The following is a 10,628-nucleotide window of genomic DNA, read 5'->3' as shown; positions in this document are numbered from 1 at the left end:
AGCATCGGCAAAAGCTACCGACTACAAATCCGCCAGTTTGGCGCCGACGCTCGTGAACTGCCGCGAGCCGAGGTCAGGGAGCACGAGAGCGGCGTTGGCTCGAGAAAAAAAGATTCGATTCTTGCCTGACGAACGGACCAGCCCATGTTTTGATCGCCTTCGCGACATGTATTAAAAAATATACTTTAGTATAACGTTAACCATAAGAAGATTTTCTTCCTAGTTCAACAATTAAAACAAACTATAACCAAGTGCACGAGATAGCTGGCGAACTAAGAATATCACGCGGGATTTCTTCCGTGTCCCTAAGGCGTGCTCCAGCGTGGAATGGCGCATCAGCCTTTAACGTCGGACAACTTCAAATAGGAGGCGATCACGTATAAGCAGTACGCGTTGAGTTCGTCAAGCTGCGCGGTGAGCGCCGTCCTCCTCTGCGGCCTCAGGCGAACCAGCTCGCCCTTGACCACACCTGTGATCACAAAGTAGTTCTCCAGGATGTACTTGTTCGCTTCTCGGACGAGTGAATCAGCGGAAAACGTTGACAACACTTCGGGACGGAGAGAAAGCTCGTGCACGAAGTAGTCGCTCCGCCGATATAGCTGGAAGGCTGCCGCAGAGCTCTTGTCCGTCGCAATCTTGAGGACGAACTGGAGTGCGCGGCTCAGGAGGCCGCAGTTCCTTCGCAGACATTGGCTGACACTGAATCCAGCGACGCTAGACGCGGGATAGACAACGGACAGCTTCTGAAGAACTTGATTGGAATGCAGGCCACCCACCAGGGTTACAAGGGCGAGTTCGTCCACGGGAGCAGCGTCTAGGATCAAAACGCTGAGCGTGCTGTTCTCCACAAGCATCGTGGCAATCGTTCTGCAGAGGCTGACACCGAGTTTGTTAGAACAGTCGCGGAACCTCCAGATGCTTGAGTTGGACGCCAGGCCGCGCACGAGCCACGTCAGGGACGTGTTGCGAACCTTGTCCGTGACAGTTACCGAGCGGATGGTTGTCGTGACGCGAATTAGGTTCGCCAAGGCCATGAGACTCCTCAAGCTCAAGACGCTGTCGATTTCGAATGTTCGCACCGATCGGTTGGAGGCCAGGGCGCCGAACAGAAGACTCGTGTCCAGTGCGAAGGTCTGGATAGAAAGGTCTCGAAGCGTTTCGTGGCATCGCAGCTTTTGCAAGAGTGTATGCATCGAGCAGGGGTACACCACGGACAATTTGATGCCTTCAAGCGGTCAGCTGAGCGCCAAGGATTCGACGAATTCGTTGAATGGCGCCGTTGACCTGAGGCAGCAACCTGGCGTGGCATGAAAGTGCTTCAGCGTCTTGTTGGAGGCGACGAGGCGCGCAAACGCCACAACCGCTTTTTCAGTGAACAGGACCAGTCAATGAACAGCTCCAGGAGCGTCCGGTTGTTCGTGAGTGAATCAGCGATTGCCACTATACCATTGCTGCGAATGAAACTTCTGCATATGTCGAGTGTCCGAAGCGTTTTGTTGGACTGGAGCATCCGAGCGAGGAAAACGGCACCGCTGTTATCTAGCTGGTTGCACTGCAGATCGAGGTAGGCCAAGGTGGTGTTTAGCTCAATGGACGAGGCGATGGCTTGAGCACCTGTGGGACCAATGGAGTTCCCGCCTATCATGAGGAGCTCGAGTGTGCTGTTCGCCGCAAGAGCTTGACCAATTGCAACAGCGCCTTTGTCATTTATCTTCGTCGTGAAGAGGCTCACACTCAGCAACGTCTTGTTGGTCCTCAGCAACTTGGTGAAGCGCTGCGCTCCTCGTACGCCGACCATATTGGAATCGAGCTTCAGGCATTTGATGGTCTTGGAAGTCTCGATGACCTTGAGCAAAGCGAGGCTGTCCTGGCCCCTCAGCCGATTGTCGGAAAGATCGAGGTCTGTGAGTCGCCTGTTTGCTCGATCAATGCTCCGAACCAACGCCGTCATTTCGGTGGCACCGAAACAATTGTGGCGAAGTTTTATTCGGGTGGGATCTCCTCGGAGCATGACATGAACAAGCTGACAGAGTTGGGGCTTATTCATTCGACGTCCGTCGAGCGCAATTTGCGAGATGTCAGCGTTGGGGTGGACCTGACTCAGCAGTTGGCTCTCGTCGTCGAACAGTTCGCCCGTGTAGCTGAGCTCGACTTCCTGAACACAGCTGTGATTGTTCAGCTGCCGCTTCATCAGAAAAACGTTCGAAGCGTCAGCTTGCCCGCAGCATTCTCTAGAAGTTCGATGCCGACAGGGTGCAGGAGACTGTTCCAAATGCCAAGGTTCTTGGCGATCCAGCAGTGCTGTTGCCGAAATCCCACGATCAACGAAGACGTAGAACTTTGAATATTTGTGCAGGGAGCATTCACGTCTAGGAACCGTTCCCTGAAGTATGACTCCAGGTCGGGAATGCTTGTCGGTCTCCGCGAATCTTGTAGACTCGACGAACGTTTACGCTTTCGAGGCGGCAGCATGTCTCGCGACGTTCGTGCGGCCGTTCTGAGTTCGAAAACTACACTGTTAGCAAGTGCCGTGTATTTGGTGAATATTTGGGGTGAAAAACACGCTATTTACACAAATTACCATAAATTTACACGATGAGTAACGGATAATACGTTCAGATATCATGCGAGGTTGTAAAAAACGTGTTTTGGTTCGGTCATACACGCATAACCGTGTAGCCGACCTCGATAACACGCATCGCCTCCGGCGACGACCGCGGCATTGCCGGCTATCGAAGCACCGGAATGCTTGGGGACACACTTAGAAAGGACCGTCGAGACAAATGCCGCGGAAAGAAACATGTCTCGGAAACAGATATGCACCAAAAGCAATTACGCCATGTCGCGGGACGTTGGCGAAACCCGCGCTTACCGTGGCTCGCCGCCATTTTCTGGTCGATGGCAATACGGCTTCCCTCATGTCGCCCATGTTTGCATTTAGTTTAGGGCTCTTGATAATAGTTTCTTACACACCACAAACAAAGTCATGGGTCCAATTATTCGTTAAAAACAGTTAAAATGGATATAAAAAGCGTGTCTTCGATGTGAACACGTGACATTGCAGTTGGTTTCGTTTTTGCTTCATCCTTCAACTGCTTCAACTGCAAGCGATCTGGCCGATCTAACGTCGATGTACGGTGGAAGCAAGAGCCGGTTGGCTTTCGTTCTTTTTGTTTGACCCGAGAAATTTCTGGCAGCCGCTATTGTTTTGGTTTGACGGGACGCGAGAAGCTTCGCATAGAGCTTCGCAGTTTGCGAGCACATAGTGAAGACGTGACCGGAGAAGTGCCCCTGTGTCGTTCCCGGAAGACGGAAAGTACCATTCGTCGTGTGTGCTTTGAAAGCGAGGGGAGTCACAGGGTCCACGAGTGCGCAACCACAAGCCAAGGTTCACGACAGCGCTGCGTTCTTCGGCGATCTCGTTCTGTTTGGGGCAACACGGCGATGCGAGAAAGGGCCGAAACGTTCGTGGTGTGTGGTGCGGTGCTTGTAGGTAGAAACCCGCACTAACGCGGAGCTCATATTGGTTGTTGTGGGGTTGCGTTTGATGGGTTTAGCCCCGTCGTCGTCAGCTGATCCGGTCCAGCTGGTCGGGGAGGACGCAGCGAGCGTTCTTAAAAGTAAATCTTCCTTCGTTCCGTTTCAAAATGTGGAAGATTCCCGACGCATACCGTGAGTAAAGTGCTGCGGAAGTTTTCAACAAAATTACGTCGTTTGAATTGAACAAGGGACTTCGGATAGTTTCCCTAAATCTGCCGTTTCTATGCTTCGTGTCGTTAGACTGCATTTGCACAGCGACGTGTTCGCACAGCGACGCACCGCTCGATTCGGTCCCGCAAACGACCGGTTATACAGAATTCCAGGGAAACTTAAGTCACCACCGATGTTTTCCTGTAAATCTCGTGTGACTCGTGTGAGTTTGTTGCGCTCATCATGCGGTGTGAATAAACTAGGGCAAGATTTTCTACCTGCCCACAAATGCATGAACTGAGACCAATTTTTTACGTAGAGAACATAGTGGTTTTTCTTTACATTGGGAAGAGGCCCGAATGTGTCTCTTTTCCCTCTGGCACTGCCCCAAGTTTCAAGTGGCAGTTTCAGTAGACATACCTACTAACAGGTACAAACTGCTCTAAAGCAGGTAAAAGACTGGGAAGCCAGGACGGTGCGGACACCGTGTTTTGCGCTTCTCGCAAGGTGACTGATGCTTTTGCGAGGTATGCGGAATATGCAAACGATTTTGTTATGCCCTTCGTTTCCGTCTCCAGAAAAAAGAATAAGATTATTTACAAATTTAGGCGCAATCACAAGCCAAGATTTACGATAACAGTGCGTTCGCTTCGGTGGTCCGTGTAGTGGTATTATACGCTGCTTTCTGCAACACCGCGTCATGACGAAGAGCTGGAACGGTCACGGTCTGTGCTGGGCTAGCGGTTGACAGAAACCCGCATCGCCCGCATCGGCACCGAGTGCACTTGGGCTGTTAATGCTCGAGCCTTTCATACGCGGCTTGTCGCCAGCTGATCCTGCTGCTCGACGGTGAGGAAGCGGCGAGTGTGACCTCTGAAGTAAATGTAAATCCTCGTTCATCCAGTTATCCAGTGCCAAAGTCTGGAAGATGTCCAACGTGTACTGGGGGCGGGAACTACGAGCGTTTTGCCTTGCTTTTATAACCGCAACCAGAGCAGCGAGATAATTGCCTTGCGTACTCCAAAATGACGCAAGCAATAAGTTTCAAGAGGTCGAGTACGTCACCGCGGATGTAGGCGAGACTGTGCACTGTTTAAACGTTGCAGTATCCACGAGTGCTACCAGAAAAACGACGTCAACAGAGAAGGAGCTCGCGATTTTAGCATAATGCAGTGCCACGGGCTCGTGAATTTTCAATGTGGCTATATAGAAATATTTAAAAAAAAAAAAAAAAAAAAAAAAAAAAAAAACGCATCAGCGCCACATTAATGATCACGAATAACACCCGTCACAAACTCCCAAGCCTCACCGCTTCGCTCGACACCAACACGACATACGACAACAATCTGCATCAAAACGCCCCAAAAGTGAAGGCGTCTGCTCCCGTACGCGTACAACAACTAGCGGAAGTGAAGTGTTGGGCGGATGTCCTTCACAATAATATATATAAAAAATGCCTTGCACAAGTATAATTTCCATTGATTATTGAATACGTACTGATAAAATCCCAATCATTTGTTTTTCTATCTGATTCAAGCGAGTCGGACTGCTCATAACACTGGTCGAGCATGAAAATAACAAAAATTTGAACTTTTTCATGGCCGGTTTAAGATTTATTGTTAGTACATCGTTGTTTTTCGCAAAGGACTAATTTTACAGATTTTGCCTCCATACTTTTTAAATGCAAACAGTTCTTACATACGGCTGTCCATTTTGCCATGTTTTGTGTCTTCTTCTATAAATCGGTAACGGTCAGCGACCAAAGAGCTCACCCGTACATGTCAAGCATATATACGCCGCGGGGAGAGTCCGTTGTTAGTAGGAAGTGTCGGTCGTAGTGTCCGTGTTGTGTTTTGTGTATGTGTCGCTGCTGTGTCCTATGTGGTGCTCGTGTTGTCTGTGATGTATGTAGGGTAGCAGTGTACTCGTGATAGTTCCCAGCGTATTAACCGACTCCTGCTTTTTTTTCATTGGTTGCTAGAAATCGCACTAGGTGGCGCAAGTTACCGTCCGATTACAAGAGTTTGCTTGAGCTATTTATCCATGTAAGTTCAATATTCTTTTTTTGTTTTTGTTTTTGTCTAGCGGTTTTGTCTAGGGATGTCGCGAACCACCCTAGGTTCGATTTCGAAAGGTTTCGATATTTGCGAAGCGAACTGAGGTTCGATTTCGAAAAATTTCGATATTTTCGTATCGACCGAGGTTCGATTTCGAAAAATTCGCAACTTTTGTCCACAGCAAAGTTTCGAATTCGAAAATTTCGAAGCTTTCACGGTTTCTAAAATTTCGAATTCGAATATTTCGAATATTTTTTTACTTCAGGTTCGATAAATCGAAGATTTCGAAATTCTTTGTAAAAAAAATTCGAAAACTTCGAACGCTTCGAATTTTTATAGACATAAAGTTCGAACAATTCGAAGATTTCGAATTTCTTTTGGCATAAAGTTCGAAAAGTTCGAAAGTTTCGATTCTCTTTTAACGCTAAATTAAAAAAAAACAAAAACCTTCGAAGATTTTGAATTTTTTTCTAATCCAAGTTTTCAAAGTTTGAAGTCCGATTTTCAAGTTTTTCTACAGTTTCAGTTTCAAATAACGTTTTCACGACTCACTGGTTTTCACAAAATCAAGTTTAGAAAAGTTAGGGTGTGATATCTAGATTCTGCGAAGTTGGTCAGGCAATTAAATGAGACACGAGTGTCCCGGACGTGCTAGAATATTTGCCAGTGCAGAATTGTGACCGCCAGCCCCGGGGGGTGGGGGGGGGGGTCTTTAACCTGCATCGCGCAGTAGTGATTGCACGAACACACTGTTTTACGAGACTCATCCAGTTCGAAACGGCCAGGGGCGAGCAGGAGGTTGAGGCTCAGAAAAACCTTGAAGCGACCTGGCAAACTACCTCGCCACCCCTTGCACGCTGGTAGTAATCCGATCCGGTGAAGTTTATAATTGTCCTGGAGGTTTATTTTCAGGGACGGAGGAATCGCCTCGCAAAAAGCACAAAAGCCGACACAACTCGAGGTCGAGGAGCGTTCTACCATACAAGTGTCGTCGGAAGAGGAAAAACGGGGGGAAAGAGGGTAGCGGGGGGGGGGGGGGGGGGGGGGGGGGCTTTAGCCTTTTTTTTCCCCTTGCAGGTATTTCGGACTGTTAAAGAAAACAATACGGGGAAAGAGGGCGTGGTCGAGCTTATTTTAATCTGAAATTATTTATGCATATGTATAGCTACTGTCGCTCTTCACTGCATAAAAGGTTGCGTAGATGGTCACTGTTAGAAACTCGTTGTCAGAAGGCACTGCTCGTCACATGCTTAGTGGTTCGGAAGCTCAAAGCTATGTCTTTTCGACCCAAACACCTGTGCCGATAGTAACAAAAGAAAAAAAAAAGAATAAATGCGGGAATAAAAAGCAGGAGAAAAAAAAAACTATCAAGAATTCGTCGGAAGTGTTCTATTCTTGCATATTCAGAGGTTCAGAACTTCGAAACAAGTTTCTTTTATTAAAATGTGTACAGGCTAAAAGAAACACGTCCCAGGAACGTGAAGCGAAAAAAAAAAAGTTTTCTTTTAATGACGTGCTGAACTTGAACACTACTAGAAATCTTCTGCAATGAGTTAATTTATTCCTTAACGTGAAAAAACAATAAATATATTATTTTGTATTCTGCAGATGGCAATGATATGTACTGTCTGTGGTGTTAATTTAAATGCGATACCTCAAACAACTTAGACGAAAATAAATATCAAGTTTAGGTCATAATTGCATGCAGATACATGTTCGGACATTTCTTCGAAACTCACGTTGAATAACAATAATCACATCTTCAGACGGCACTTACCTAGGCTATACATAGATCATTCTTAAAAAAGTATAACATATCTACCATAAATAGCTCCGGCTGCAGCTTGCTTCAAATCTGGCACAAACGATAATCGTCAAAAACCTGTCGTCCGTCCTCGCCCCTTCGGGGATTTATTTCTTTAAACCTAAGCATGCCAGAACATTGAAATAAATGACATTGTCTTTCGTAAGAAACGCAGCACCGCGTGTAAAAGTTTGAGAAAAAAAAATTACGAATGTACCCCACTACTTGAAATCAAATGAAACCGTCCGCCGGTCTTTCGAAGTTCGACGAACGTCGAACTTTTACCGTAAAAGTTCGAAGTTCGTCGAACTTCTGACTTTTCAGAATTCGAAAGTTCGAAACTTTTCGAATTTTCTTGATAAATAAGTCCGAAAGTTCGAAATTAATCGAATTTTTTGGTCAGTCAAGTTCGAAAGTTCGACAAGCATCGAACCTTGCAGCGCAATAAGTTCGAAAGTTCGAAAAAGATCGAATTTTTTAGCGTAATAAGTTCGACGGTTCGAAAAGCGTCGAACTTCTTAGCTTAACAAGTTCGAAAATTCGACCTCCGTCGAATTTTACGATATAGACAATTCGAAAAATCGAAATCTTTCGAACCTTTCGAACCGCTTGATTCGATCATCGAAACTTCGATTCGAAAAAAGTTCGCGGCATCCCTAGTTTTGTCGTAGCTGCCGACGCCACCGACCGCCGACGATGCACGTAGGTACCTTTGCACGTAGCTACGTCCGCCGCTCGGAGACTGTTTACTGTGCATAAAAGACATCGAACGAGAACGAACGCGTCCTGTATGCTTTCAGTTCGGCTGAAAGGCGCGGCTGGCTGGGCTCGTCCCTCGCCTGTTCTAGGCTGCTGGCCGCCATGTTTCATAAGGAACACGTTGAACCGTGCTTCTCGGAAGGCAAACGCGGTGTAGCGTGTTAACTTTACACAGCACCTCATGTGTAGACGAAAAACACAGATGGCTCCGTGTAAAACGAACACGTTTCGACGTGTCCGCTATGGGACAACGGTTTACACGTCTGGGCGTGTTATTTTTGCTAACAGTGTACTCCAAGACGCGAAGGTTGTGGAATGTAGCTCACTGCTTGTCCCGATGGAGGCGCGAGCCCTGGTGTTACCGAAGTTGTAAGCCAACGTTTGTGTAAGGCGATGTTGGGCTGATTGCCCCACTGCGGCTGTACAGTACCGTTCCACGCTCGTTCAGTCCCGCGTTCACGCCCGGTCCTCTTGCTTCTCCCACGCGACCGCTCTTCGTCGTTTTTATGGTTCTAAATTAAAAGCTCGCGAACAACGTTTGCTGTGGAACCGAGGAATGCAGGCTTGGCTAGCAGTCGTACACGGCACTGGCTACATTTCTCCACGCACTAGGGACGACTAACGTCACACTGTTTAAATATCCAGCGTCTTATTTTTTTTTTAAACCGGAGTGGTTAAACAAGTGTTCCACGGTGGCCTAATAATTTTGTTCATTTGACGTGCCGCAAGATGACGATTACCCTCTAATTTGTTGGCTGGTTCAATAAAAAAGGACAGAAAAGTTAGTAGCCCCTAGAGTCCGTTAAATAGCTTGAAATCAATAATACGTGTCGTGCTGTACTTCAAGAACTTAAACGGAAAGTAAATCTAGGTTAACGTAGAAATCCTCGTAGATCTGCTACGAGGATTCACCTGCCCCTATCGGCGACGAGTTGGCCTCACTTTCGAATTTGCACCTGCTGCTCACGTGGGCTATAGTTTGATTTTCGCAATGGACACTCTTAGAAAAAGGGGCAGCTATAGTCCTCGCTAAAGGGATGAACGGTCTTCTAACCTATGTTCCCATATGAAGAGAGAAACTTTCGTCCCTAAAGCAGGGGAGCAAAAGCTCCTCCGTCGCCTGCATCTCATTATGGCGGCCCCGAATCTAGCTCAATAAGGCTTAAGGAAGACGCTACGTCTCTTGTACGGGACGAGAGGAGCAGCCAATAACAGCGTAACACGAGCTTTCCGCGAACTGTGTTTATTTCCAAAGCAAGCAGGCAAAGAGACTTCCGTTCTAGAAGCAGTTACTCAGTCCCCTCATCGTCAGCACTGCGATGTCAAACGGAGACAACCGATACCCAGTTACTTCGCGCACTTTACGTCTTACCTTTGCTATACCTCGAGTCACAATTCGTTCGTCAACCGCACATCACGGAGGAGGGGTAAGCCAATTCGCGAAACCAAAAGCCGCTCTCAAAAGAACAAACTCGAAGCCACTGTTGCACGGTAACAAGAAATTGCGTAGCGTGAAAGAAGGTTAAATCACTTTCCACCAGATGGCAGGTTCAGCAGAGTAATTGCAAGTAGCTAGGCAAATGAGCAAAATGTAAGGGCGCAAACGAGCTGGTGTACATTGCACATGGTTGAAAAAAGCCCGAGACTGCGGGTAAACGACACAACACCAAAAAGTCTCTAACACAGCTGATATTTTTATTTTCCGAAACCTAGTTATATAGGCACTTCGATACAAAGGAAAAAAGGGGAGAGGGTGGAAACCCCAAAGAATGCCTCTTTTCACCAAAGTATCTTCTGACTAAACAACAAGGACAACGGACTCTGCGTCATGCACTTCCCTAATTTTTGACCTCTCGCTTCCCGACCACCAAACACACTAGTGACCCCCAAGCCTAGCAACACACATACAAAAAGGAAAGAATGACCCACCGTCCTTTCTACCCGGAAACCTACAAACATAAACCTTGAAGGTAAGAACTTTTCACAGCCTAAAAAAACGCCGAAGTTCGTTGTCCAACCCAAACGACGGCTTATTAACTGCGTTCCCGTGGCCTAATATTGTTAATGATTCTTTTATCAATCGCTTATGGTCATCTTTTTCCCGGAACTCTACTGAAGTTAAATCCCACAACGGTACACAGTTCCTACATTCGATCAGATGCTTTGACACTTCGGAGTACGGATCCTTTTTCGTTAGACAACGTTTGTGTTCCGTCAACCGCTCATTTATACACCGTTTAGTTTGTTTCGAGGTTGCTGGATATCCTCAGGAACATATTTTAAGGCAGTTGGTGTATACAATATCTCCAAAAAAGTCA

General features: G+C 47.0%; 1 protein-coding gene across 1 annotated transcript; it reads right to left on the bottom strand.

Moving 5' to 3' along the window:
• Nucleotides 1-1,318: 1,318 nt before the first annotated feature.
• On the bottom strand, nucleotides 1,319-2,191 carry LOC121838126 (NLR family CARD domain-containing protein 3-like). The gene has a single exon (XM_042294200.1). The coding sequence runs from the start codon at nucleotides 2,189-2,191 to the stop codon at nucleotides 1,319-1,321; it is 873 nt and encodes a 290-aa protein (XP_042150134.1).
• Nucleotides 2,192-10,628: the final 8,437 nt, after the last annotated feature.

The sequence above is a fragment of the Ixodes scapularis genome, unplaced genomic scaffold (assembly GCF_016920785.2).
Source record: "Ixodes scapularis isolate PalLabHiFi unplaced genomic scaffold, ASM1692078v2 PGA_scaffold5__190_contigs__length_132052651, whole genome shotgun sequence".
NCBI lineage: Eukaryota > Metazoa > Arthropoda > Arachnida > Ixodida > Ixodidae > Ixodes > Ixodes scapularis.
The sequence above is the reverse complement of the archived record's forward strand: the minus strand, read 5'-3'. Positions and strand labels throughout refer to the sequence as shown.